The sequence below is a fragment of the Hippocampus comes genome, unplaced genomic scaffold (assembly GCF_001891065.2).
Source record: "Hippocampus comes isolate QL1 unplaced genomic scaffold, H_comes_QL1_v1.1 scaffold48, whole genome shotgun sequence".
NCBI classification, from domain to species: Eukaryota; Metazoa; Chordata; class Actinopteri; order Syngnathiformes; family Syngnathidae; genus Hippocampus; species Hippocampus comes.
The window spans coordinates 265,617-292,003 of NW_017808403.1; the positions used below are offsets into that span (position 1 = coordinate 265,617).

At 56.3% G+C, this 26,387-nt stretch overlaps 6 protein-coding genes across 7 annotated transcripts in view; 3 read left to right on the plus strand and 3 right to left on the minus strand.

Moving 5' to 3' along the window:
- The first annotated feature begins 2,462 nt into the window (after positions 1-2,462).
- LOC109508332 (F2R like thrombin or trypsin receptor 3) lies at positions 2,463-4,732 on the plus strand. Its single transcript, XM_019858235.1, has 2 exons — positions 2,463-2,702; positions 3,318-4,732. Exons 1-2 carry the CDS (start codon positions 2,594-2,596, stop codon positions 4,361-4,363), a joined length of 1,155 nt encoding a protein of 384 aa, XP_019713794.1. The 5' UTR covers positions 2,463-2,593; the 3' UTR covers positions 4,364-4,732.
- A 580-nt stretch (positions 4,733-5,312) lies between these two features.
- Positions 5,313-7,777, plus strand: exosc3 (exosome component 3). The gene is made up of 4 exons (XM_019858271.1): positions 5,313-5,632; positions 6,283-6,432; positions 7,047-7,198; positions 7,467-7,777. The coding sequence occupies exons 1-4, from the start codon at positions 5,402-5,404 to the stop codon at positions 7,672-7,674; spliced, it is 741 nt and encodes a 246-aa protein (XP_019713830.1). The 5' UTR covers positions 5,313-5,401; the 3' UTR covers positions 7,675-7,777.
- A 1,402-nt stretch (positions 7,778-9,179) lies between these two features.
- On the minus strand, positions 9,180-11,813 carry LOC109508348 (polyadenylate-binding protein-interacting protein 2-like). The gene is made up of 4 exons (XM_019858266.1): positions 11,795-11,813; positions 11,074-11,215; positions 10,859-10,996; positions 9,180-9,358 (listed from the first exon to the last, which is right to left on the minus strand). Coding segments are annotated over exons 1-4 (354 nt in total). The 5' UTR covers positions 11,797-11,813; the 3' UTR covers positions 9,180-9,286.
- A 78-nt stretch (positions 11,814-11,891) lies between these two features.
- On the plus strand, positions 11,892-18,905 carry matr3l1.2 (matrin 3-like 1.2). Of its 2 annotated transcripts, XM_019858223.1 has the most exons (23): positions 11,892-12,370; positions 13,019-13,771; positions 14,023-14,084; positions 14,209-14,247; positions 14,977-15,053; positions 15,134-15,192; positions 15,262-15,378; positions 15,483-15,608; positions 15,693-15,857; positions 16,021-16,145; positions 16,218-16,485; positions 16,545-16,685; positions 16,755-16,860; positions 16,938-16,954; positions 17,055-17,177; positions 17,250-17,378; positions 17,456-17,584; positions 17,662-17,792; positions 17,892-18,167; positions 18,201-18,345; positions 18,415-18,508; positions 18,593-18,708; positions 18,774-18,905. In XM_019858223.1, the coding sequence occupies exons 2-23, from the start codon at positions 13,100-13,102 to the stop codon at positions 18,834-18,836; spliced, it is 3,180 nt and encodes a 1,059-aa protein (XP_019713782.1). In that variant the 5' UTR covers positions 11,892-12,370; positions 13,019-13,099; the 3' UTR covers positions 18,837-18,905. The 2 variants fall into 2 exon arrangements, with proteins under 2 accessions (XP_019713782.1, XP_019713781.1); XM_019858222.1 differs by having other exon boundaries at positions 11,892-13,771.
- Positions 18,906-18,989: 84 nt separating this feature from the next.
- matr3l1.1 (matrin 3-like 1.1) lies at positions 18,990-24,105 on the minus strand. The gene is made up of 20 exons (XM_019858270.1): positions 24,048-24,105; positions 23,892-24,014; positions 23,560-23,825; positions 23,397-23,458; positions 23,256-23,294; positions 23,113-23,183; positions 23,019-23,050; positions 22,820-22,942; positions 22,350-22,475; positions 22,160-22,276; positions 21,967-22,091; positions 21,641-21,903; positions 21,513-21,555; positions 21,275-21,423; positions 20,547-20,614; positions 20,310-20,464; positions 19,448-20,237; positions 19,339-19,387; positions 19,150-19,271; positions 18,990-19,063 (listed from the first exon to the last, which is right to left on the minus strand). The coding sequence occupies exons 1-20, from the start codon at positions 24,097-24,099 to the stop codon at positions 19,022-19,024; spliced, it is 2,817 nt and encodes a 938-aa protein (XP_019713829.1). The 5' UTR covers positions 24,100-24,105; the 3' UTR covers positions 18,990-19,021.
- Positions 24,106-24,516: 411 nt separating this feature from the next.
- LOC109508304 (transcription factor COE3-like) overlaps positions 24,517-26,387 on the minus strand; it is a 54,123-nt gene continuing 52,252 nt past the window's right edge. Inside the window, 1 exon segment of the mRNA XM_019858200.1 lies at positions 24,517-24,525. Within this exon segment, the coding sequence (XP_019713759.1) occupies positions 24,517-24,525 (9 nt within the window).

Below are 26,387 nucleotides of genomic sequence, written 5' to 3' on the forward strand. Positions count from 1 at the left end.
GCTGTCGCGAAAGGACGCCGCCAATCAAATATGATCAAAGTAAGAGGGAACGGGCGCCAACACCTCTCTCTGAGTTGCGGCGGGCCGGCGGCGGCGCCGCTTCAGGCGACATTGGGCGCCCGGCGGGCGCAGACGCGTTTTCGCCGCGGCTCCTCGGGACTCGTCCGCTTCGCTTCTGGGCTCGAGGTGGACGCAAAGTTGTTTCCGGCAACCCACCAAATGAGAGCGTCACTGTGGCGGGCGGCCATTTTGTCTGTGCCTGTGTGTGGGAGGGTGTTTTTGTGTGCGTGCGTCTCCATGTTTTACTGTGTTTGTGCTTTTTGCTTGCGTGTATTTGTTTGCGTTTGCTCCAAGATATATTGATTTTTGTGTTTGGCTGTGTTGTTCGTTTGTTTTTCACGTGCTTTTGTGTACATTGGTTCTTGCGTAATCGTCTGCGTTTATTTGGACGCTAATTGTTAGTCCGCGTGTGTCAATTTGTGTGCGTCCGTGTTTGCATGTTTCTGGACTTTTGTCTGCGTTTGTCGTCTGTCCGAACCCTTGGAATTAGCAGCCTCTCAACAGTTAAGTCGACTTCAATTTCTGACGTCCAGCAGAAAACCTTTTTCTTTTTTTTTTTTTGATACTTTTACTTTGGAAAACATCAACCAACGCTTGTGCAGATTTTCTGCCAGGTGACTTTCTAAGCGTCCTCCACCTCTTCGTGTTTGTCTACTCTGCATGCCACTTTGGCATTTCCTGACCCTTTCCACGGGTGTCCTTCAATTTGGCACATCTCAATGTCTTGAGACGTCCTACGGCAGCGCCTAATTGACGCCTGACTTCTCCGGCGCGTCTCCTTCGACGGACTTTCAGTGCGGGTGGACGGACGACCTCTTCATCATCCTCATCATGCTCACCTTCAGGCCTGCTGACATTGTGCGCGCGAGCGCGCGCGTGTTTGTCGTGTAGCTTTGCGCGAGGAAGAGCTCAAAAACACATCCGTCCGTCCCTCCGTCAGGTTCCGTTTAAGGAGCCCGTGGACGACTTACGTCTTTGTCGTAGCGCGCGCACACGGACGCACAGGCGGCCTTCCTTCCCGGTGTCTCTGGAGACGCGTCCTGGCCGGTGGGGTGGGGGTCGGGGGTCCTCAAATCCTCGTTCGTTCGCTCTCTCGTTCTCGTCGTTGCGAGGGCCTCGTCAAGCCTTGTTTTGGTTCCGCTAACTACCGAGCGCCGCAGAAGCTCCGACCAGATGGGCTGTGACGCAGCGCGCATGCGCACACGTTTTCGCGGGGCGCCTCGCTATTGTGTGCGTGCGAGAGTGTTGGAGGGGCGAAATGTTCCCCACGCATCGCGAGAACATGGAAAGGATCGCTGCCGCCCACAATTTTTTTTTTTTTCCCAGCTGTTGAAAAATGATCTCCATTTCTTTCACGGTGACGTCTCGATAATAACGAAGAATGGATTTTTTTTTTTTTTTTTTTGCTGCTTCACAATGATATTCAAACAACATACAGTCGCACAATGACCAATCCGACCCTTTTTTATTGCCATTGTTTTGTAGCGATGCACATCCACTAGCCCCGTTTCCCCTCAGCTTTTCTCTTTCGTCATTTCGAATGGAGCTTTCTATTCTTTGTGTTCGTGGAGATCGAGGAGTCAAGCAAGAATTTCATGGCTCTCGGCTGCCGTTGCTTTTTGGAGTGTGGAGAGTCGGCGTGTATACGCAGAGTGAATCGTTTTCTTTTTTTTCACGAAAGAAAACAGAGGGCAGAGGGAAGTGGAAGAACATCCGACGATCAGATGATGATTTGGTCACTCTGCTTCCTCCAAGCTGAACGACGACAAAGTGCCGACGTCATTCCACAAACAAGACAAGAACCTCCTGCAAAGTACGAAGTTGCCGGACCGCTCGTACATCAGAGAAACCCCCGATGGCCAAAGTTGCGTACGCAGACTTTGGATTGACGTCGTGTCCATTTGTGGAATATTTGGACGCTCTCCTCTCCGCAAACGGGAACTTGAGGCGTCACCATGGCAACAGCAGAGCGGCGTGGAAACCACAGACGGGAAGTGTTCTTATCGGTCCGGACGGTGACGTGAAAACAGGAAACGGGACGAATACTTTCCACATGCCCGCCCCCCCCCCCCCGCTGCGTGCACTGGACCGCGTTAGGCGCACTACCCAGCATGCGTTGCAACATTCGCTGATGGCCATTCTCGTGACACGCGCGGGAGAACCGACGACTCCTCAAAGGAACTCCTCTCCTCTCCTCTCCTCGACGCGGAGCAACGCGGGCGCCTCTGGGCCGCATCAGACTTCGCCTCGAACGAGACGCGTGGCCTCGGTCGTCCAGAAGGGGAAAAAAAGAGAAAGAAAAAGGAGTACAAAGGAGAATCTTTTGAAATTTGAGAGACACAAATGATAGACCGCGGTGTCGCAGAGTAGTCATGAACTCCAAAAAGCAGGAAAAAGAACAACGCGAGTGGTAAGAAGAACCTGCATTTGAGAAAAACAAAAAAACAACCTTTCTTTGGGGTTCTCAAGAGCAAAGCGAGAAAAAGAGAGAAGGTGACGATCGGGGAGAAGGAGGAGCTGCTGGAGGAGAACAATGAAGCGGTGGGGGGCTCCGCTCTTGGTCTGGCTGCTGTGGTCCGTCTTCGCCGCGTCGTCTTCGTCGTCTCCTGGTCCCGCCGAAGAATGTTCCGGCATGTCCATGCGTGAGTTGCCTCCTCTTCCCTCCCGTTTTGCACCATCCTTTTCGCCCAAACTCAAACATACCTCCGAGCAAGCCACCGGAAACTTGGCTCCCCAGTGCCGAGACGGAAGACGTCCGGTCTGGTCTGCGCCGGGGGCGCATTCTGCTCTTTGCGGGGCGAGACGAGGACGCCTTTTGAACTCGGAAGGTCCCGACAAAGCTGCGCGTTGGGGCTCGTCTAAACGTCGACGCGCCTTCCAGTCTCCGCCGATCCGCATACCGAGATGGGCTCTGCCGGTCGCAGGTCCGGATCTCGGCGTGTCCAGAGTCACAAACGCGTTCTGATCAAGTTGGAGATAGCAGGATGGTTTGGACACATCCCGAGGAAAGATGGCGACGACACATGCCCCTTGCTTAGCAAATTGACGGGGCTGCCAGTAAGCTCGCTCGCTCGAGGAAGAACGAAGAGAAGCTGGATGGGCTGCAGCGTGAAAGAGAGAGAGAGATTTACGACCGGCGTTCTGTCGATCGCGGCGTTGCTCGCGCGGAGGCCGAACCGGAACTCAACTCGCTCTGTGTTACGCGGCGCTTTGAAACTTTCGTTTGACTGAACCGGCCGTTTCGGTGGTCTGCGCAGGTCTCCGGGCCTTCCGGCTGAAGGTGTCGTGCAACGCGAGCGCTCTGAACGACAAACAGCTGAAGGAGATCCAGGCCCCGACCACCACCTTGTACCTACCGGGGCTCTACCTCCTGGCCTTGGCGCTGGGTCTGCCGGCCAACCTGCTGGCCCTCTGGATCCTGGCCTTCAGAACCAAGCGCCTCCCGTCCACCGTGCTGCTCATCAACCTGACGGCGGTGGACTCTCTGCTGCTGCTGGCGCTGCCCTTCCGCATCGCGTACCACTTCCGAGGGAGCCACTGGGACCTGGGCGAGGCCCTCTGCCGCACGGTCACGGCCGTCTTCTACGGGAACATGTACGGGTCGGTGCTGTGCCTGGCGCTGGTGGCCCTGGACCGTTACGTGGCCTTGGCGCACCCGTTCGGCGCCAAGACCCTGCGCGGCCGGCGGACGTCGCTGCAAATGACGGCGGCGGTGTGGGGGGCGGTGGCGGCGGCCATGTTGCCGCTGCTGCTGTCGCAGCAGACGTACGCGCTGGACCGGCCCCGCATCACCACCTGCCACGACGCGCTGCCCCAGCGGGAGCAGGAGACCTTCTTCCTGCCCTACTTCGCCACCCTCTTCACGCTGGGCTTCCTGCTGCCCTTCGTCGTCATCGTGTTCTGCCACTGCGGCGTCCTGCGCGCGCTGCTGGCCGAGGGCGAGCGCTACGCCCACGCCGTGCGGGTCACGCTGCTGGTGCTGCTGGTGTTCGTGGTCTGCGTGCTGCCCAGCAACATCCTGCTCCTCCTCACCTACGCGGCCGACGGCGACGGCCTCGGCGAGGACGTCTACGTGCCGTACATGCTCAGCTTGGCCCTGAGCACCTTCAGCAGCTGCGCCGACCCTTTCATCTTCTACTACGTGTCGGCCGATTTCAGGGAGAAGGCCAAAGGCGCGCTCTGCTGCCGGGGCGGCGCTCCGCCGCCGGACAGAGCGCCGAACAAAGCGTCCTACTCCTCGTCCGGGCCCAGGACAAAAGTCACCCTGTTGTCTGTCTCCACGCGGAACTCCGCCAGGACCTGAATGTCGTCGTGCCGCCGAGCTCGTACGTTCACACCAGACAATGAGTGGCTCGCAGTACTTGAGAGCACGTGACCTCATCCACTCGCCACCTCAACGCAGCCCAAGATGGCAAAGTCCGCGACTGCCTCGTCCGTAGAGGCTCCGCTCATGTCAAAGATGACCGCGGACTTCCTTCGGAACCTCCCTCACATCCACAGCGACAATTTCATCAAAGGCATAACAGAACAGCGTCACTTTGTGGACATTGCTCGTTAAACACCTGAACATGTTTACCACCATTTTACATTTTGCTTCAACGCCTGTGTTATGTCAATTAAGATGTTTCTTGCACGCAAAAAGGTGTACATTAAAAAAAGATCGTTGCTTCTGTTTAGCCTCTTTTCTGACACTTATTCTACTGTCGCATCTCAGAGTCAACATTGTCATTGCACGCGCGCACACACACACAACATTTCCTCCTTTGGCTCTAAAACCAACGCTCAGGTGGTATGAGAAGTGAAATTCCTGACCTGCTACATGTAGAAAATTGCCTTGAAATAACTTGTGTTATGACTTGAATCATTAATATTGACTGACAATGACCCATGTACACGCCCATACACAATTTAGCCTACCACTGAATCAAAAACGTTGCTGTAATATTGTGAATAAGTACGGAAACTTGGACTTGAATAGTTCGCAATCGCTTTTGAGTGTCTGCCACATTCTGTTGTGTCAAAACACTTCAAGTCTCGCTGTATGGTAAACGGAATAATCACAGTCAAGCTCTTTGAGCATTTACATGAAAATGTTGATTGTTGAAAAAGAGTTGAGGCGTGTCAGTTCTCACTTCTAAGTGAAGGAAAGCCACACACACACTCAACAAGACACGACGTTTCGAATACCGCTCCAACATGTCGGCATCGGTGCCGCGCCGCATCCCAAGCACGTGACTTTGTGGGGATTGCTCCTCCAGTCCGCGAGGTGCCGCTGCGACTGCGAGCTGATTCGGCGCATCCACAGACAGACAACCGGGACACGTGCGAGCGCAACGCCAGAATGTTGTCTCGCTTAAAAGCCAAAGTGGGCTCGGTTCTGCTGCCGGGAGACGAGTTCTGTTTGGACACGACCGGCGCCGACACCATCTCGCTGGCGGGCCCCTCCAAGGCGAACAAGGTGGTTTGCGGGCCCGGGCTGCGGCGCTCCGGTGACCGCCTGCTGGTGTATAAAAGCGGGCTCCTGCGACACAAGGAGCCCAACATGTTCTGGATGGACGCCCAGCACAAAAGGGTGACGAGCAATACACAACACGCGCCACAAATGTAGCCCATTGCCAATCTTCCGCGTCTGAATTTTAGCCAGGAGAGTGAGGCGGCGTGTCGACGTCATCGACAGGCGACAACTGCGAGGGCGAACGCGAATGGAGGAGAAAATTGTTGATTGATTGTTTCGGTTCATTCCAGAAGAGTAACGATGTTGCGGGGATTTGGTCAGAAGGGTATTCGCATCTGAACACGGCGAATCAAAGTGGGCAGAGACGCGTTTTTAGCAACGTCATGTGGAAAATCACGACAAAAACTGATTCGAATATTATTTGGCCGCGTCGAACCGCTAGAAAGAACAGAATTCCGCTACAGTTAAGATTTAAACTATGTTTAACACCTAACAGCTACTAGGGCATGGTGATGTTACCGACGCGTACTATAGAGGGCTCCGTCCTTTTAGCAATTATACTGTTATAAACAAGCCATACACGAATTCGTGTATGGCTTGTTTGTAACAGCCCTCCAATATGGCCGCCGGTAGTGCATTGTGGGTAATTGCTAAAAGGACGGAGCCCTCGATTTGAAAGGAGCTCCGTTTCCTCAGAGGAACAAACTCTTGTCAAGCATGCTGGGAGCCGAGTGTGAGTATACGTTTGTGTGTGTGTGCGTGTTCAGTACGTTCCCGCCAAAGGAGAGACGGTAATCGGCATCGTGACGTCTAAATCCGGCGACGTGTTCAAGGTGGACATCGGTGGAAGCGAACAGGCGTCTTTATCGTATTTGGCCTTCGAAGGCGCCACCAAGAGGAACCGACCCAATGTCCAGGTGCGTTTGTGCCAGGTGGAAGAGGTGCCGTGCCGCCAACGCCGCCCACTGACTGGACATCTGTGTGAACCAACCCCGCCCCCGACTCTGCCTGCTTTAGGTGGGCGACCTGCTGTTTGCGCAACTGATCGTAGCTAATAAGGACATGGAGGCGGAGCTGGTGTGTGTTGACAGCGCGGGCCGGGCCAACGGGCTTGTTTGTAACAGCCCTCCAATATGGCCGCCGGTAGTGCATTGTGGGTAATTGCTAAAAGGACGGAGCCCTCGATTTGAAAGGAGCTCCGTTTCCTCAGAGGAACAAACTCTTGTCAAGCATGCTGGGAGCCGAGTGTGAGTATACGTTTGTGTGTGTGTGCGTGTTCAGTACGTTCCCGCCAAAGGAGAGACGGTAATCGGCATCGTGACGTCTAAATCCGGCGACGTGTTCAAGGTGGACATCGGTGGAAGCGAACAGGCGTCTTTATCGTATTTGGCCTTCGAAGGCGCCACCAAGAGGAACCGACCCAATGTCCAGGTGCGTTTGTGCCAGGTGGAAGAGGTGCCGTGCCGCCAACGCCGCCCACTGACTGGACATCTGTGTGAACCAACCCCGCCCCCGACTCTGCCTGCTTTAGGTGGGCGACCTGCTGTTTGCGCAACTGATCGTAGCTAATAAGGACATGGAGGCGGAGCTGGTGTGTGTTGACAGCGCGGGCCGGGCCAACGGGATGGGAGTGTTTGGAGCGGGCGGTCTCCTTTTCAGAGTCTCGCTGGGTCTCGCCAGGCGGTATGTGCGCACTCTTCCTACAGGGTGATTGAAAGCATCTCGAGATTTGAAATAGGGAGTTACTTTTCACTCACCGCCTCGAGCGGACCAAGATGGTTCCAAAGACGTCCACTGAAAAGGAGTGATTGGGGAGTGGTGAATGAGTGACCGATTCTGGAAGGCAGGAATCATGTTTTTCGGAATCGCTCGCGACTCGCCAATCATGACTTTTTTTCCATTTACCATTGCTGCCCCTGTATAAAGTATGCCCCCCTGTCCCCCATCCCAGGTTGTTGGCCCCCCAGAGTGATCTGCGGGCGGAGCTGGAGCAGCTGTTCCCGTGCGAGATGGTGGTGGGGATGAACGGTCGGCTGTGGGTCAAGTCAACCGGCGTCCAGCGGACACTGGTCTTGGCCAACCTGCTGGAGAGTTGCGAGAACCTGACGCCTGTGCAGAGGCGCCAGCTCTTTGGCAAGCTAGCCCAGGGGGCGCTCTAGAGACGGGAATTCAAATGGGGGCGCCCATCACGCGGACCCAAGGATTCGTGGGGTGCTGGGGAGGAGTGCAGAGTGGCACCTTGCTGTGTGATGGTTTTGTTTTTGTTTTGTTTTTTTTTTCAGAGAGATGTCGTTTGACTGATACTTGATATGTTTATATATTGTTGATGTAAAAGTGTAGCTACGTTTGTTTTTTTTTAAAATTTAATATCATGTGGTGAATGTTTTTTTATAAAGTCCAACATTACAAAGTGCTATGGTTCTTAATAAAAAATAAAAAAAAACACATTACAAACATTTATTTAGTCGGCTGGAACTAATTATTCGCATTTGAAAGTCGTGAAAGATGATTCACGATTGTGGTTATGAGATAAAATCAAGATAGCGCTATTCATTATCGTCATACCGTTAATAACGGCCCAAGTCGTATTTTGACCAAAAACCGTTCACACTTTATTAGAATTTGGAGTGATCAATAAAATCCTAGCATGCATGTTTTTGGGAATGTGCGAGGAAACATCGAGCACTACAACATTGTGTCAAGTGTTGCCCACTCACCATCCATGGCACCTTGCCCAGCCTCCCATCTGCGGCCTCTTCTCAAGGTATCTCATTTTTGATGTTTTTTTTTTCTCTTTTGACTTGCCCTCCGACCCACGCAGAGCTCATGCATGGAGCTCATGGGAAGGCCAAAGCCCAGAATTGAATCCTTGACCTCTGTACTTTGAAGCGGATGTGTTAAGCAGTCGGCAACCGTGCTGTCGAGCCGTGATCGGCGGTTGGAAAATGCCATCATGGGGATGAAGACGCGTTGCACCAGAGTTAAGTACTCAAAAATTTGAATTTTTTTGTTCCCGCTGATCCAAATTCCGATATTTGGCAGCAAAAAAGACCAATGTCGGAGTATACTGGACCATGCGCTCTTTGTTCACGCCTACTTTCAACTGGAACAAGACTTGTGCCGCGACTGACGACTTTTCACGAGATCACCACGACTAAGCACGCCAATTGAGAAATGGCTGAATGGAGTCAGAGCTCCATCTAGTGGACAAACGGTGGAAGGACAACAGGAAACTGACCAGCATTTCCTCTGGAGGAGGTAAAACTGTATTGGCGTGATGATTATTTTAAAAAGGGGTAACCGGAACAACAGCCGAACTAGCAGAACTTGGGCGAGCGCTTGATGACATAAAAGCTGCCAGGGGTTTTATTTTGTTCAGAAAGAAACATTGCGCTGCGTTCATTTGAGCGATTTGTTGGGTGAGCTTGCGTGGTCACCAACTTACCGTAAATGTTCTGTTCAAAAACAATGCTGTCCATTTTCTTCAATAAACATTTATTTTCAAACAGGTTAAGAAAAATAGATTTTTTTTTTGTTTTGTTTTTACACCATTTTGTCTTTTTGCTTCCCCCACATTAGTTTTGCACCTTTTGTGCGGCAGCAAAGCATTGTGGGTAGCACGGCACCCCCCTGCAGCCACAAGCAAGCAGACATCACGACATTAACGCGACATAACACACCAGCGGCATGGCGGCCAATCGAGCCGACGCGCCCACACTCCATTGGGCGGAGACGCCGCAGCCATCTTGCGCATGACGTGACGGCGTTCGGTCACATGACGTGCTTCTGGATGCCCGGCGTGAACTCCTTGGCGTTGGGGTTCAGGACGCTCGGGATGTTGGTCTGCAAGGCCACGACAAACGCTCAAGTCAGACATCGCCCTCCGCTGGGGGGGGGAAAAAACCCCCCAAAACCCCCAAAGCCACAACCCGCCCCCCCGGGGGGGGGGGGGGGAGCACAAATACTCCTGCCACTTGAGACGCTCCACTTGCGAGCTCCCCAGATTTTGAGCTGCCGTTCACCTTTTTTTTTTTTCCTTCCCCCGCTGACTTGTGAGTGCAAATTGGAGGTATGGGTGCTTTTTGGTGGCACTGAACTCAACTCATTTTACAACACATTTGTCAGATAGTCCAGCTAAAAATGAGCATCTATGCTGCTGTCCTTGAACACTTCAAGCAACAGGACACGTGCCCCTGCAGTCTGAAGAGATGCCAGGATCTCGGTGGGATTCATCAAAACGCCATTGTGCGCAGGATATTTATCTGTCTGTCCTCTACTGCCACCAGGTGGCCTAGGCAGCAAGGTGCTAAAAAAAAATCATTGAATTATTTTGAAGATGACGCGCCGACAGGCGGCCCAGCCGATGATCCAGTGGTTAGCGAGTCGACCTCACAGTGCAGGGGTACTGGGTTCAATTCCAGTTCCGGCCTCCCTGTGTGGAGTTTGCATGTTCTCCCCGGGCCCGCGTGGCTTTTCTCTGGGTACTCCGGTTTCCCCCCCCCCCCACATTCCGAAGACATGCATGACAGGTTGATTGAACACTTCAAATTGTCCCGAGGTGTGAGTGTGAGCGCGGATGGTTGTTCGTCTCCGTGTGCCCTGCGATGGGCTGGCAACCGGTTGAGGGTGTCCCCCGCCTACCGCCCGAAGACAGCTGGGACAGGCTCCAGCACCCCCGCGACCCTTGTGAGGATCAAGCGGATCGGAAAATGGATGGATGGATGGATGTCCCGACACGTACAACTGGGCGTCTTTTTTCTCAAAACAAAATTTTTATTTCGGGGGGGCTGCAACGAATTCCTGCCATTTTTTTCTTCATGATTCAGATGATTTGGACGCTGAGCGTTGTGAGCTGCGAGTGTAGTTCAACTGGTATCTCAAGGTGCCAGTGCATGTGCATCACAATTGAGGGGCTTCCTTTCTAGCTCCGCAAAGTCATCATTGAAGTTTGGAGACCCATAATAACATCTTAACTCCTCTGAGATTATCAGTACAGCACTAATCTCAGATGAATATAGTGCTGCGAGTACTGTTGCAGAATCATTTGTGTCTGGGCCGTCGCTGAAAGGGTTCAAGACAGCGCTGCAACACAGATGCTAATTAGTGTTCGGATCAAGTTAGTGGGGAATGGCTAGAAAAAGCATGACTAAGGTTCGTTTTGGAGGAATTGTTGACAAGTTGTCAAGTCTGTTGAGTTGACTTCACTGCCAGCAGACAGGACTCAAGTTTGGTTGGCCTCACGAGCCAAAGCAAAGCAATAAATAAAAATATCCCAATGACGACTCACATCTCCCAAAAGAGACGCGAGTCAGGTCAGACGGAAAACAAATGTGACTGTCTCACCGTCGGTCGATCCGCCCTCTGGCCGCGGGCGTCCGGCAGGTCTCTGGCCGGGACGAACCACTCCGACGCCTCCTCCTCATCCAGCATCTCCTGGAAGCAGCGCTCCATGAAGTCCTCTTCCCACAGCTCCTCCTCCACCTTGGTGGCATCAGAGCCCACAAACAATCAGCGGGCGGCGGCCGACGCCACGTCACGCCGGGGCGGCTCACCCTCACCTGCCTGTTGAACTCCTCCTCGTGCTCCATCCACATGTACTCGGCGAAGGGGTCGGAATTCGGCGGGCCGCTTTGCACGCTCGGGGCGCCTTCGCCGCCGGCGACGGCCTGACTTAGCCTCGGGTCTTTCATGGCGCCGCTCCTGAGAAGGGCACAGGTGGCACAAATGCAGCGGGGCCTTGAGACACGAACGCAATTGATTCCGTCGTCATCAATATCGGGACACGCCGATGTGCCCTTTACGTCCTCTTTCGGTCGGGAATATCTTGCTTCTCCGGATGATGGTTGCTGCTATCCCACCCTTTTTTTCTGATTTCCATCAAGATCTCAACCGCAGTCAACCTGACCTCGTGCATCATCGTTCAATTGCGCCGCATCGTTCGACATCATTTTCCAAAATCTCGTTCTTGCACCGTTAATTCTATAGGTAATTCCAGACAACAACCTTTTATTTCTTGATTTTGCTCTTAAATATATTTCCCTGTTTTGTTTGTACATACTTTTGAATGTTGTACAGTGTTGTAAATGCGCTATTTAAATAAAGCTGCCTTAGCTAGTCAATAAGGAATAAAAGTGCAGCTGTATCTTGATGAATCCTGTATGGGGAAGAGGAGAAAAAAAGAGGTCGCCAAACGAATCAATACTAGAGTAGAAATAGCTGAAAAGAAATCTGCGTAAGAACAGCGACGAACTATTTGCAATTGATTACAGCGCGACAAACATCGTCGTGTGACGCCCCAACAGCGCGTCGGTGGGATCAGATGACCTTTGTTAAGTCCCCAAAACGACTTGGTTGGTGTGTCCTTACCACGAATCTCGGACGGTGCTTTGTGTCGCGCTCAGGACTGTAATGGCCGCCAGGTTCTTGTTTGTTTACCAGGCCGACGTCACGTGCTGCTCGCTGGGATTGGCTCAAATCGCGATGGGGCCTTCACGTACCGGCCGGCCAACGAAAAGAATGCGGAGGAGCGTCGGAAAAAAGAGAACTCAAGTTCAACCGAGCCGGGCAAAACCAAGTCTGCGACGCCAAGGAGGCGTCTGAGTTTTTCGGAGGCCTGGCATTCTCTTGAATTCGTCGTTTGAATTTTTTTTTATTATTCTCTCGCGTTTCCCTTTTCTATTTTATATCTGGCATATTTGTTTATTTATTAGGAGCGGTATTTACTGAGATGCGCTTCAGACCGAAGTCAAGGCCGCCTATGACGTCACTGACGAGGGGAGGACATATCGCGAGAGTTTGGGTGGTGGCTTTGGCATATTTCGCAGCTCTCAAAACAGGCAGGCGACACAAAGACGGGTAGGAATGCTTGAGCGTTCACATTTCATGCTTTCGACTTCGAGCATCTAGCTGCACGTTACGTTTCTAGGGTTGCATTGATCGAAGAACATTTATGCCGTTAGCGTTAGCTTTCGTGGCTAACAGGCGTTATTCCCCACGAGCTAATGCTAACGTTAGCTCTGGCGAGGCTCCGACGTTCCCTTGAATTTCTTCTCTTTTCCACTATTGTGCATTTGAACGCGGAAGCGAAGACTTGTCCGCGGCCTAAGTGCCGCAGCGACCTCGAGCGCGCGCCTCGCACGCCCGCTTAATGTCAACACATCGGAGCTGTTCGCACTTCTGCCAAACGATCGCTAGCACGTCTGCTTCCACGTTCGAACGCGTCGGTCGACCCCGAGTCGCCTTGATGCGCATCCGGCGCGGTTGGACCGATCGATCCATCGTCTCCGTTGATTATTGTCCACCAAGATGTTCTCGCTTTGTACCGAAGCGACTCCCTGACCACGTGACCCTCCTTTTCTCCTCCCCGCTTCGGTTGTCTGCGGAGGACGTTTGTATGCCCGTTGTCGTCCTCACGCTCGTGTTGCCGCGGCCAGCCCGGGGGCGGCCGCGAATGCGGGCACGAGCGAAGACCACAATGTCTGCTTGTCCTTCACTGTCTTTCAGGGCTCCGCTTTGCCTCTTTGCTCCAGACTTGCCTTGGCGCCGGACGCCTCTTGAACTTGTTCTCGTCGTCTTTGACCTGCGATGGAGGGCCCTCCGAAAGGCTTCGCGGCTGGGCGGGGCCACCTGGCCGCCGCGGCCGCGGCCCTCGAGTCCTTAAGCTTCGGCATGAACGAGCAGCGGCCCGTGCGCCCTATGGGGGGCGGCGGCGGCGGCCGCGAAGGAGAAGGTGCCGACGACCAGGAGAGCGGCTCTCACGTGCCCCGCGGCGGTGGCCATCTTGGCGGCACAATGAAGCTTTTCGCCAGCTTGGGGCTGTCACCCTCCGATCTGGACGTTCTGGCTCAGATCCCCGAGGAGGACATCAGCGTGGAGACGCTCCCGCAAATCCTCCTGCAGCTCAAGAACCGCAAGGCGGGCCGGGGGCCCTCCTCCGGCTGGGACGACGGGGGCAGGATGGGCGGCGGCGCCTCTTTCTCTCAGGCTTCGGGCTCATCGGACTTTGGCTTCGCTTCCGCCGGCCGCGCCGCCGCCGCCGACTTGAATTTTGGCGGGGGCCGAGAGAGGTCGTACGGGGAGCTTTCGCACCGCGATTCCTATGGCGGTCCGCAGGGGGCTTCGCTGTCCCAGGCCGCCTTCTCGCAGCGCAGGAAGGGCTCCCCGTCGCTCGGAAAAGTCCAAGACTTCTTGGGAGCCGCGCCCCCACGCTTCCCACACGTGTGCTCTCTTTGTGACTTTGATGTACATTCTAACTTGGTGAGTAAAGCCACGTCTCCCTCCCACCGTCATCTTCTCGTCACACGGGACCGCTGTGTCGCCCGTCCTCCATGTTGGTCTTCTTGCCGTCAAGGATGCTTTCCTTTTTGATCTTGCACACGTAACGATAAAGGACACTTTTGGACACGGACGCACACGAACACACGCAGGGTGGGGGCGGGGGACACTGGAGTGCGGTTCGGTTGACGTTGCGATGTGAGTGTGGGCTGATTTTGTGTGCGCGTGTCTAGGAGTGGACCCAACACACAAACGGACTTCGACATGCTGAGAACAGGCGTGTGCTCGTCTCCATGTGAGTCGCACACGCGCACACACACACACACACACACACACACACACACACACACACACACGCGCCGGCTTCGGTCGACTTTGGCTTAACGACCGCCGTCTCCTTGTGGTGACCTTCCTTGCAGGTACCCCGAGTGGGATATCGGCGGGGTTCCCGGCAGAAGGTAACCATCGCATGAACCCGTATGGGGGCTGCGGGTCCACCCGAGGTGTAGGACCGTGACCACTGGCCAACATCTTTTCTGGAATGTTCCAAACAAACACGGAAGGCGCGCTTGGAACGATTCTAAATTCCAAACACATTCGGGAACAAAGCAATTGGCGACTGACGTGCCTTTGTGCTATTGAGTCGAGTCTTTAGTCGGGCTTGACCGATAATCTGCGCTCCTTTTTGGCATTCGGACGAATGTCAGGCAGCCCTTCCCCTCCCCAAATCCGATACGCAAGAATAGATCAATTTAAAACGAGCAGGGAGCCATTTATGTTTCCAGTTAGCCTTTCAAAGAAGTTGCTGCCTATGGGAACTTGCTGCACATTTGATTACAATTTTAATTGGGGGGGGGGGGGCATATCTGAGAAGATGCCTCATAAAGTTAAACGCGTTGAAATGAAGGGAAGCATTGGATTTGTATCGTTCAAATTTTGATGGCAAAAGTTGCCCCTTTACTCCAAATCTTGCCTCCGAATTGCTGCGTCAGCTCGATTGTGCAGTCAAATGTGAATTTCAAACCTATTCGTTTCTGCATTTGTCAGTACTGCAGTGAAACGGAGAGGAAATCAACTTATTGTGGGGCCCCAAATGTTCTGCTCACCATTGTAAAAAACAAAGTTTGGGTGCGGAGCCCCCTGTGTGTTTGTGGCCTTTTGCCATGTTGACGTGGTCTGCGTTTCAGCGGCATCATGGAGTCCACCAACCTGTCAGCAGGGCTTCTGGGGCCCGCCCCGGCGCCCAGGATGCCGTCCGGTTGGGGTGAGAAGCGCCTCCTTTCGGACAGAAGTCGCATGATGGCGCCCAACAGTCCTTTTTTTGTGTCGTTGTGTGCGTGTCAGGATCGGGACCGGGTTTGGGTCTTGGCATGTCCAGGCAGAACCACTCAGAACCCAACGTGGTCAGTTTCTTCTGTAATGTTGACGGTCCTTAGTGATGATGTGATGAAAACGTTGAGCTTTCCCCACAGTTGAGGAGCAGGGTGGTGGTGGTCAAATACGACAGGAAGCCACTCAGCGTCAAGACTTTGTTCTCCTTTGCCGAACCTTTCGGGCGTCTGCAGGAGCACCTGGTCCTCAAGACCAAGGTATGTTTCGTTTGTTTTTTTTAGCTCACCTTACCTGTAGGCGGTGCTAGTGTGCAGTCACAAAGACCAGCGGGGCGTCCGCATCTCGTGGTTGGCGTCCGCAGGCGTTTCTGGAGATGGAGACGCACGAGGAGGCGATGGACATGGTCAACTACTACCAGCAGAACCCGGCGACGCTCTATGGGAAATCGATCACCTTCTACCTGTCCAGGCGGCTGATTGTCATCCAGGTGACATCGCCGCCGCCGCGACACGACACGACACGCCTGCCTCGGCTTGAAAGTCTGACGCGGCGTCTTTTGTGACCCCGGCAGAAGGAAGAGCGGGCGTCGGACCGAGCGTCCTGGGACGGCCCGCGTCGCAGCAGCCAGGTGGTCTTCTTCTCCAACTTACCCAGGGAAGAAGACAAGAAGAAGGAGCTGCTGACGGTCGCCGCTCGCTTCGGCGACGTGGAGAAACATCTCTTTTTGACGGACCAGGTGACGCGCCGCCCCGCTTCCAAAGTTACAGTCCGGGAGGAAGTGTTCCCAAGTGGTCATTTTTGCGAAGTCGAGCTTTTCTTGACGTCCGACTGGGGAGGATGGTCAACCTCAGCCATATCGTCTTCCCGGCCACACTCATGCCGCCGTCCGTCTTCACCAGGCCTTCATCCAGTTGGGGAGACCCGAGGACGCCGAGATGATGGTCAAGTACCACACGCTCAATCCGCTCACCATCAAAGGACGAGCCGTCCGCCTCAACATCTGCACAAAGTACAAGACCCTCAAGTGAGTCCACGTCGCACTCGTCATGGCAACGGCGCCGGAACTCCAGCTTCGCCACCTTCTGCTTCGCCACAGCATCAACCGCAGACAGAAGGAAGCGGGCGGAGGGAGCGGTCGGACAGCCGCAGCCAAGAAAAGGTCGTCCCGATCCCGCTCGCCTTCCGGGAGCCGGGACGGGGAGGGAGGAGCCAAATCGGCTTCGGAGGGCGAGGCGGCGGACGACGACGACGAGGGAGTGGCGGGGGTGCAGGAGGGGGAGGAGGGTCGGAGCGCCACGGGTGCGGACAAGGACGATGAACCCAGCGAGCCGCCCGGGGGAGGCCAGGACGGCGCTCAGAATGAGGTGACGGGAAAAACACTCGGGCCTTGTGGAGAATTGTTCTCAAGGAGACGTCGTCACAGGCTCGCCATGATCACGGGGATGGCGGCGACAAGGGCGGCGATGCCAAGGATGGCGGCGCAGACGCGGGTGGTGCCGGGCGGCGGGGGGCGGAGGAGCGGCCGACCCAAGCGGCGAGCGCCGTCGAGCAGGCGACGGGGGAGGTAACGTGCCCGCGTGACACGCGACGTTAAAAAGCGGCGACATCTCCGATGAGCTTCTTGTGCGGTCAGGGTGACGACTTCCTGGAAAACATGGAGGACTTTGTGACACTGGACGAGCTCCCCGAGGAGGACGAGAAGGAGGCGGCGACAGATGAAGGAGCGTCGGACGGCACCGGTAAGCCGCCCGCCGCGGGAGCGCTGGCGTTCACGTGCCGATGGCACGATGACGATGCTCCGTCTTCTTTCCCGCAGACACATCCAGGAAGGGGGTACGTATCTCCAAGCCGGCAAAGCGTCAAACGACCAATGACCCGAGCGCCCGAAGCCAAAGAGCGACTGGAGTGACGCGCGAGCTTTTCCTCCCGCCAGGGGCTGCGGGTGGTCAACGTCCTGGGCTTCAGACGAGGCTACAAATTCCTGGACGAACTGCTGGGGCTGGCCACGCCCTTCGGGAAGGTGGTAAAGCATCTGGTCCTGGACTGGAGGCCCGAGGTAGCGCGCCCGCCGCCGAGTCGCGGGCCGGCGCCACGTTTTGACTCGGCCGCTCTCTGTTTCCCCCGTCAGGCGTTCCTACAGTTTGCCACGGAGGAGGAAGCGCGGGCGATGGTCAAGTTCTACAACGGCAACGTCACGCCGTCGGTGTGCGGGCGCCCGGTGAGGGTCAACCACTCTTTGACCTACCCGACCATCCAGGTGAGGGGGCGACCTCGTCGGCGTAGCGACGGGCCGGCGTCGGGCTGACCGCACTCCCTCCCTTCCTGTGGTCGCAGTGCGGCGCCAGCAGGGTGGTGTATGTCGGCCAGCTGCCCAACGGCACGTTCGAGGACGAGGACGTCCTCAAATTGGCCGAGCCCTTTGGCAAAGTCAAAAAGTACTTCCTGAACCCCATCAAGAGGGAGGTACGCGGCTCGCCCGACCGACCGTCTGCGTCCGGACTGCCGCGCCGCAAGGTTCCGTTGTCGTTTGGGATGTGCAGTGTTTCCTGGAGATGGAGAAGGCCGAGGCGGCAGACCAAATGGCTCAAGCGTACAAAACCAACCAGGCGAAGTTGAAGGGTCGACGTCTTCTCATTTACGTCAGCAGGAAGTACACGCAGCTCAAATACGGGTGAGCTCCTTCGCTCGGACCGCCGGGAAAAGTCGACTTGCCGGTGGACGGAGCTCCCGTTTGCCTCGTATGACTTTCGCCGTGTCCCTGCGCGTGCAGACATAGCTGTCCCAGCACTACCAAGAGGGGGCCGAGCAGCTCGTCTCCAAAGTCCTCCAAACCTTCTGAAGAACCTCCGGCCAAGAAAATGAAGGAGAACGAGGAGCACCCGGAGGAAACGGAGGAGCCAAAAGAAGAGGTCAAACGCCAGGAGGAGGAAGAGCAGCCAAAGGCAGTCAAGCAGGAAGAAGAGCAGCCAAAGTCAGCCAAAGAGGAAGAGGAGGAGCAGCCGAGGCCGCAACAGGAAAAAGCCATCAAAGAGGAGGACGACGACGATGACGACAACGAGGAGGAGGAGGAGAACAAACCCGAGGAGAAGCTTGAAGACAAACAAAAGAAACCTGAAGATGGGGAGGAGCGGATGGAACCTCGGGAGGAAGAGGGCAAGCCGAGCTTGGATGTGAAGATGGAAGCGGACAGCCCAGAGAAGATTCCCGACGTTCCAGATCGCCAGGTAGTGACTTTGGTCAGCGCGGCCGCGCCGTCCGCCGATTCATTTTTTTTCTTTGTTTTGATGACGTAGCCGACTGAGGAGGAGCCGTCGGCCGATCGAAGCCCCGCCCCGCCCGCCGCGGCGTCTTTGCCGCTGCCGCCGTTTGAACCCGACCGAGCCATCGGTGAGCGAGCGGTGCCGAAGCGGTGCCGAAGCCTTCCCGCTAGGGCGCTCTCCGCCGCTGAAGCTTCTGCTGCGCTTTGTGCAGGTGTGGAACACATCAAGATGGGTTACTACTGCCGCGTCTGTCTCCTCTTTTACTCCAACGAGGACACGGCCAAGAAGACGCACTGCAGCAGCCGGACGCACTACGACAAGCTGCAGGTGAGGCTGCGCGGCGTGCCGCAAAAAGGGCCAGGATGTCACCCGCTTGATGTTTGCGCTTTCAGAAACATCTGGAGAAGGAAGGAAGCAGAGGCGGAAAGAAGCGAGCCGACAAGACCAGCGCGTGACTTGCTCTTCACGGCAGCCGGTTTTCTTTCTCTTTCGATGGTGACCCTAAAGAGTGGCGCACGTTAGCTTGTTGTCGTGTCACGGGACGGGGCCGCTCTCATCCGATCCGTTGGCAGACTTAAGTTAGCTTGTTTGAAGAAATAAACGTTTTTAGTCACGTCACGTTTATTGGCAAAGTAAAAAGTCAGCTCCAAGTTGTCTCTCGGGTCGCCAATTTCATCTTCTCCTGAAATGACAACGCTGCGTTTGAAGGACCCAAACGATCGGCGGGCGGGCGGGCGGACGACCCGGTCTTCGGTTGGACTTGCTCACCCGATACTTGAAGTGGTGCTGGCGGCTGCTGCAGTGGCGCACTTTGGCTTCGTCCTCATCGGCGTAGATCACTTGACACAAGTTGCAGAAGTAGCCGACGACCGGACGCACAAACTCGGTTCCTGTGAGCAACGAGCCGACGTGAAGGCAACGCGCCGGCGAGTCCCGCCCGGGGGGGCGACCGCTTACCGACAGGCCGGAGGGGTGTCGCGGGCGTACCCGAGGTTCCGCGGGCTTCCTGCAAAAGCGCGACAGTCATCAAAATGGCCCCCCGTGGCGACGCGGGCGGCGGGCGCACCTGATTCTTGTCGCTCTCAGCAGACGTTTGGCTTCTTTGCTCTTCCTTTTGGATCGTTCCACGCACGCAAGCGTCCTCGGGAGACGCGCTTCCCTCGAGCGTCTCGGCCGAGTTGTCTTCCTGCCTGGAGTCGCCGCCTCCGGGATCTTTGGCGGACACCCGTTGTGGCACCTTTGAAAAGAGCACGTCGTCGGCAGCCTTTCCGGCCTCCGAATCCCATTGGCCGCTCTTTCTGGATTTGGACTCCCTCTGCGGAGAGTTTCTTATTTGCGGCTCACTCTCTTCCTTTCTTCTCTTCCGGGCCTTGGACTCGTCTCGCAAAGTGTGCCGGCCTTCCGTCTCACCGCCTTCCGGTTTGACCTCGGCCGTCTTTCCCCCTTGCGATGCCGCTTCCGGAGTCGCGCCGTCGTCCGACTGGATGTCCGGTGACTTCCCGGCTTCGGATTTATTCTGTGGCGCCTTCTCGTCGTTTGACTGGCCACCGCGGGCGTTCCCGTCTTGGGTTGTATTCTTCCCAGCGTCTGACGCGACAGAAGGAGCCTTGCCGCTTCCCGGCCCGTCCCGAGCGTTCCCCCAGTTGGAGTGAGACGAGGACAAAACGTCTGCAGAGTTCCTGGTCGCATCGTCCCTTTCCGGAGTCTCCCGAGCTTTTTTTCCTTTCCCTTGCTCTGATTTGGATGAAGCCTTGCTTCCGGCTTTGGACTCCTCTTTGTCTTCGCTACTCCTACGCTCGCTCCGGGAGTTACGCCGCCGTCGGTGCTCGCCGCTCTCGTCTCGGGGAACCGCCAAGCTGCGAACGGGGACAAGTTAGCGCCGCCGGTCTGGGCTGACGAGACTCTTGTGAGCAGACAAAGATGCCGACCCGTTGAGGAGGCGTCGATATTTGTTGATCAGCACAAGGGTTTGAGTTTGCCGGCGCAAACTTAACAGACGCCCGCCGCAAGCTTCCGAACCTGCGGCGCCGCTCTGCTCCCGCCCCGCTTTGTCCAACGTCACGCCGTCCTCCGAGAACGCCTCCTGTGACCAGAGGCAAGAAGAAGCGCTTCAGAGACGGCAACGTGCGACGTCGAGCCCAGCGCGCGCGCGCGCTCGTTTCCACCTCATCCGACGCCTCCTCCGCTGCGTTGCCGGGACGTCGTCCTTCGCCACACTTGCCGCCATCTGCCCCTAAAAACACATTCCGCGCGCCCCGTTTGGGCAAGGCAACTGTTGTTGGTATGGCACACACGAGGAAAAGAAATGACCCCCCCGACCCCCAAAAAAAAAGTGCCACAAAGGAGAGAATGAAACAACACCGTCAAGCGACAAAAGCCACGATCGAGTTCAAGTCGCAGATTAAGACGCTGAAAAGGAGAAACGCGAGTTTGGATTGAGGAAGAAGCCAAAGCGCATCAAGTTGGCGCCACATTTTGGACCAGACGCTGCTGGGAGGAGCCAAGAGGTCAACGTGTCGTCATGGGACAAACCGCGAGAGCTCCCCGTTTCCTTCCGCGTCGTCTTCGTGTGAACGGCCGCCTGCTACGCTACCGCACGCTTTGGGACGTGACGTCACAACTCGAGAAAATGGCTGCATCTCAGCTCTTCTCAATTGGACCAGGCGGGATTATCTTCTGCCGCCGCGCAGCATGCGGCGCCACGCGTGCTCAAGAAGGGGAGCGCGTCTCGGACGTCGGCATTCGGCGAGGCCCGCTCGCCCCACGTAAGGGTGGGGAGACTATTTTGCAGTTTGAAGACATGCGCGTTGCCTTTGGTGCAACGGTCAACGGGAGTGAAGCGAGCACGCCCAACAATTTGCACTTTTCCCAAGAGGCTGAGCGGTACATTCACCTGGGAGCGGTCCGCCCGCCGGTTCGACTTGCCGTTGGTCCCCCTCGGGCATTCGCTCCTCCGCTTCCTCCTCCGTTTCCAGATCGTCGTCCTCCAGGTCCTCGCCTAAGACCGCCATTCCCTCGATGTCGCTGCCGTCCCGCTCGGAGCTGGAAGGGCGCACGGGGGCGAGCGCGTTAAACCGCCGCCGTCTTCATCAAGAGCGGCGGCGCCGCGGACATCAATGGCGGCGGCGTACTCTGCGTCCACGTCGCTCCGCTCTCGCTCGCCGCCGCCGGAAGCTGCCGACAAAAAGGTCATTCGGCGGGATCGACGGCCGCTTCTTCAGTCTCCGACCGACGGCGGGTCCTCGGTCTCTTTTCTTACCGGTGGCCTCGGGCTTCTCCGCGTCCGCCGTTAGGGCATCGGAGCGACAGGTTTTCTCCCGGGACCTGGACCGGGCCTCCCTATCTCCGGACGGCGACCCGGTCTCGCTTTTGCGGGAATTCGACCCGGCCCTCCCGTCGCCGGACCCGCCCTCGCGGCCTTCCGCCCTCCTCTCCTTGGACTCCTCCGGCACGCTGTCTTCGTCTCCGCCCCCCGTCCTCTCGGTCGATTCTTCCCGGTAGCGTCGGGCTGACGCGGCGCTCCTGGAAGCGGACGGAAGGTAACTGAGTCGAGCCGGGCGGACGAGGCGCGGCGGCCGCCCTCACCTGAGAGTGGAGGTTTCTGCTGCAAAGGAAACCCGCAGGACTTTGTCGTTGAGCCTCAGGTTGGCGCAGGAATAATAATTGACCAACTTTTCGGCATCTTCCAGACTTTTCATTTCGACGCACGCCTGAAGAGATTCGGGGCAGGCGACGTCGGCGCGTGCGGCAGGACGGGACGCGGCGAAGGCGCGCTCACCTTGGATCGGCGGAAGAGCGTGTAGACGGGCGCGCCGAAGCGTTTGACGACGGCGAGGAGGTCCGACTTGTCGTCGTCGGATTGCGGAGGCGGCGTGAAGCTGACCACGCGAGAGCTCTGGACGAACAAACAAAGCAGCGAAGATGACCGGCGGCGGCGAGGCGGCCGTCGGGACGGCGGCGAGGCGCACCTTGGCGAAGCTAAAGGTGCTGGAGATGCTGAAGTCCAGCCGCCGACCGTTCGCGGTCGGGGGACGCCGCTTGTGGAACTTGACCAGCTCCTGCGCCTGCTCGGCAGATTCCAACTCCACAAAGGCCTGCCGACGACAGAGAGCTTCTCGTCAACCTTCCGCCGGACACGCAAGAAAGCGACACGGAGGCGGCTGCTCTCAAGTCTTTGCCCTCCGCTTTCAAGCCAAGTTACGGTGCCCAAAACCAAGGCGGTCGGTCGAGTCGTGACTGGGCCGAAGCGAGTCGCACGAGCTGACGCGGGCACGACAGATCTTCACCCAGAAGCCAATTTGGACCCCCTCCATTGACTCGCGCTCCTTGGCTTTTTGACGCGACGGTCCCAAGCCACGGGCCCGGTGCCTCGGCTTCAGCAGAGCTCGGCGACGGTGGCGAAGATGCGGGGCGGCGAGCGGCCTTCGCGCGGACTCACGAGCGATGGAAACATGAGGATCCCGGTGACGGTCCCGAAGGGCTCCGTCAGGTTGCGCAGGTGCGGCTCGTCCACCGAGCCGGCGGCAAACTTGACGCATGCCACTTTGCCTGTCTGAGCGAGCTGAAAGGCAAGCGGGGGCACGTTGGGACGCGGCGACGCCTCCAAACGCGAGCGGGCGACAATCTGGGGGGCTTACCTTCCTCTCGGCGCTCGTTGCGGGCTGCGACCCTGGCGGACGGCAAGAGCGACAAGTCAAACCGAGTCAAGCCGCTCGAGGCTTGCCCACTTACTCCCGCTGTCGTCGGTCCGCCGGAGAGGCCCCCCGTCTTTGCCCGTCCTCCGCTCCGACTGTCGGTCGGCTCTTCAATGACAACGCTCGCGTTAGCGCCGCTAACCGTGTCTGTTCGCTTCTCGGGCCGCCCGCCGCACTGACCTGTCGAGCGTCTCCATGCGGCAGTCCCACGCGGGAAAGCTGAGGACGGACGGACGGCGGTGTCCAAACGGAGCGATGAGAGGCGGGAAGCAGGCGCCGATGTGACAAAAGGCGTGAGCGCGCACTGGAAGGGAGACTCACCGCTGCAGCAGGCCCAGTTGTCCGTCGGCATGTCGGCTGCTGTTGATGTGCGCGGTCCAGTTCTGAAACAAAACGCATACGCCTTGACGGCGGCGTCTCGGACGAGCGCGTTCTGCCAGCGCCCCCAATGAGGCCCCGCGGACCGGACCGTCGGCCGACTTACCGCCGCCGACATAACGCAGGCATTACACAGAGAACACGAGGTCGGGTACGTCTGCGGTTCCGCGCCGTGGAAGTCCCGCGCTTCCTGTTTGGACGGCGTCGCGGCGCTGGCAAGCTGGCCGGAAGAGGCCTCGGGGTGACCTCGTTTCGACCCGGATCCCCATCGGCCCTCGGCCCGAGGCGCCGAGGGCCCGTCGGCTTGGCCGGGCCGGGGCGGGGAGAGGAGGGAGGAAACGCTCGCCGCAAAGTTTCTTGTTGATAGCGAGGGAGGGTCGCGGCTGGCGGAGGTTAGGGCGCGGGGGAGCGCAGTGCCGCTTCGGGGATTCCGCCGGTGATCTGGCCCGTCATGAACCCGCTCTGCAGGAGCGAGGAACGCCAAGGGGGCGGGCTCCAAACCGCAGCCGCTCAGGATGCCGAGGGCGCTCTCCGCCGAACCGCAGTAGCCGTGGCGGGCCGGTGATCCGGAAGGCCGCCGGGGGCCCGGACCGGGTCGGAGGCCGGTGTCGAAAGGAGGCGTTCGCCGGCACCCGCGGCGAGACATTGCGGGACGCTGCGGAAACAAACGGCGGGGGAGAAGGTGAACACGGGACAGGTTCGGTGAGGAAGTCTCAGCGAGAAGACAAGACGGTCTGGAAGGTCCCGCTGGATGACGCGCATCAAATATTGCCGTGGCAAATCATCACGGCAGTCGGGGGAAGCATCGCGCTTGATGAGATCACATCTCACCGAGTCGACAGCGATGAAGAGCTGCTTGCGACCGGCCTCTTTTGACCCAAAGCGGAGAACAGCGGTATCCGTGACAACAGTGTTTCCTGAAAACGCTCACGCTTGCCAAGGACGCGTCCGGACTTCATGTTTGTCGGCTGAATAAGATTGAGCCAGAACAGCAAACTTTCGTCTGATTTGGTGTCAGAACAACAACAAACTTGCGCTTTCAAGTGCACGTGACGTGTATTCGTCAGGAGATCTGCAAAGTGACACAGCAGCGGCAAAAGGAGCTGCGTAGCTCTCGCAAATCCAAGCAGGTGGCTACTCGAGAAGCGAGGTGGTGGAGACAGTACTTGCGCCCCCCCACACACACACACACACAGACAGCCGCAAAATCGCCGTGAATGCAACTCGGTGTGCAAGTGGTTGAAATGCTGATGCTAGCATGGTTAGCTGAGCGAGCTAACAGTCCTGAACATGAAAACAAATTTACCTCTAAAGAGTCAACAGCGGCCGAGCTCACGCAGTCATGACGGAGTCAATCAAAGTGGCGCTTCGATAGGAACTTGAACCGCAAGACGAGCGAAAAACGTCCCAATATGTTCACTGAAAGCAAAATGTATCAAGAAAGAAAGAAAAAGGAGACAATCCACCGGACCGTCCTCCTTCTTCTTCTTCGCCTGACTTCAACGTGAGGAGCTGAGCCACTTCGTTCCTTTGGCGGTCGTTTGGCGCCCCCTAGCTGGTCAGGAGGAACGAGCGGGATCAACCACCAAGCGCGCGAAGATCAAGGCGACGGCCGTCGCGTGTCGTTTCATTCGAAATAAAACGCTTGTGGAGGCTCTCAGTCGTACAGGAAAGTTCCATCGTAGAAAGGGTTCTGTCAGTCGTCATCTGTACCTGTGGGTAAAAAACAAAAAACAAAAAACAAAACAAAAAAACAAAAAAGGACGTTTCGCTTCTCTCACAGAAGCTTCGTCAGCGGTAGACAACCCTGAAGTCTCCGTGAAGACTCCGGGAAGTTGCTCTGCGCTAAAAGGCTGAGCGGAAGACAGAAGACTGAAGACTGAAGACTGAAGACAGAAGACTGAAGACTGAAGACTGAAGACAACCAGGTGGCGCTCAACGACTTGTTCATGGGTGGAACTATTCCCGATGAGTTTTTCACGCGCATCGATTTATTCGCGGACTCGTTTGATCCGAGGGTAAAATTGGAGTGGCTTTTTTTTGCTTTTCCTGGACAGGCGGCTGTTGATCACTTTGCCGCGTCAATACATTTTATTTTGAAGTGTCAGTTGTTCAGTCGCAAACCTTCAGTTCGTGATGACAAGTCAGGCAGCGTACGTTGAAAAGTTGCAAAATTTGTGTCGAGGAGTGAATCAATCAACTGCAACCCTTTATTTTGAAGCGTTATTTCATTTAAAAGTGTATCAAATGAATCAAACAGTCGTTATGATTTGCGAAGGTCTGCGAACAAACCTTGATTCTGACGTGTCAATTAAGAGTTGTCGCAGAGTGGCAATCAATCGACAGGTGTAGTCGTTCCAAACTTGAATTTGGAAGCGTCCATAAACACATGTCAAACGTTGACTTGGAACCGTCAAAGGAAAAGTTGCAAACGTTTATTCCAAAGTGTCAATTACGCTGAAGAAAAACATCAATGGAAAACTTTTGCTTTGCGCGACGTTTCTATTTTTTGCGAGATGAACTCTTGACGTTTTTTTTGGGATGCACCAAAGATGTTTTGACACGAAACCTGCATAAGGCAAGAAATGAAGGCGCTGATGGATCCTCCAGCAGGCATTTATACGCGCGTGTGCCAGCCGGTTCAGCCCGCTCTGCATGGACATCCCCAAAAGTATTTGGAAGAGGGGCGGATGTTTGCTTTGAAGGAACGCGTGAAACGCCGCCCTTTGTTTTGCGGGCCTGAAGTGGCGCCGTCACGCCAAAACAGGGACCGAGGACCTTTTGACGTCATCGGTGTCAAACTGCGGTCCCGGAGGGCCGCCGTCGCGCGTGTTTTCCGAGTCTCCCCGTTGCGACGCGCCCCATTCAAATGAACGGGTTCGACGTCGGGCTGCCGCAGAGCTTGCCGATGATCTGATCATTTCAATCGGATGG

What these genes read in the sequence shown, in the direction of transcription:
- exosc3 (XM_019858271.1), top strand. Translation starts at nt 5,402, where the DNA reads ATGTTGTCTCGCTTAAAAGCCAAAGTGGGCTCGGTTCTGCTGCCGGGA. An exon ending in TGGACGCCCAGCACAAAAGG is followed by an intron (nt 5,633 to 6,282) that starts GTGACGAGCAAT and finishes GTGCGTGTTCAG; the next exon opens with TACGTTCCCGCCAAAGGAGA. An exon ending in GGAACCGACCCAATGTCCAG is followed by an intron (nt 6,433 to 7,046) that starts GTGCGTTTGTGC and finishes TGCCTGCTTTAG; the next exon opens with GTGGGCGACCTGCTGTTTGC.
- matr3l1.2 (XM_019858222.1), top strand. Translation starts at nt 13,100, where the DNA reads ATGGAGGGCCCTCCGAAAGGCTTCGCGGCTGGGCGGGGCCACCTGGCC. An exon ending in TCCTGGACTGGAGGCCCGAG is followed by an intron (nt 17,178 to 17,249) that starts GTAGCGCGCCCG and finishes TTCCCCCGTCAG; the next exon opens with GCGTTCCTACAGTTTGCCAC. An exon ending in CCGACGTTCCAGATCGCCAG is followed by an intron (nt 18,346 to 18,414) that starts GTAGTGACTTTG and finishes TTGATGACGTAG; the next exon opens with CCGACTGAGGAGGAGCCGTC.
- LOC109508348 (XM_019858266.1), bottom strand. An exon ending in AGGAGGAGTTCAACAGGCAG is followed by an intron (nt 10,997 to 11,073) that starts GTGAGGGTGAGC and finishes GATGCCACCAAG; the next exon opens with GTGGAGGAGGAGCTGTGGGA. An exon ending in AGAGGGCGGATCGACCGACG is followed by an intron (nt 9,359 to 10,858) that starts GTGAGACAGTCA and finishes GTGGCCTTGCAG; the next exon opens with ACCAACATCCCGAGCGTCCT.
- matr3l1.1 (XM_019858270.1), bottom strand. Translation starts at nt 24,099, where the DNA reads ATGTCTCGCCGCGGGTGCCGGCGAACGCCTCCTTTCGACACCGGCCTC. An exon ending in GGTTCATGACGGGCCAGATC is followed by an intron (nt 23,826 to 23,891) that starts ACCGGCGGAATC and finishes GCCGCGACCCTC; the next exon opens with CCTCGCTATCAACAAGAAAC. An exon ending in TCCTCATGTTTCCATCGCTC is followed by an intron (nt 22,476 to 22,819) that starts GTGAGTCCGCGC and finishes TGTCGTCGGCAG; the next exon opens with GCCTTTGTGGAGTTGGAATC.
- LOC109508332 (XM_019858235.1), top strand. Translation starts at nt 2,594, where the DNA reads ATGAAGCGGTGGGGGGCTCCGCTCTTGGTCTGGCTGCTGTGGTCCGTC. An exon ending in ATGTTCCGGCATGTCCATGC is followed by an intron (nt 2,703 to 3,317) that starts GTGAGTTGCCTC and finishes TGGTCTGCGCAG; the next exon opens with GTCTCCGGGCCTTCCGGCTG.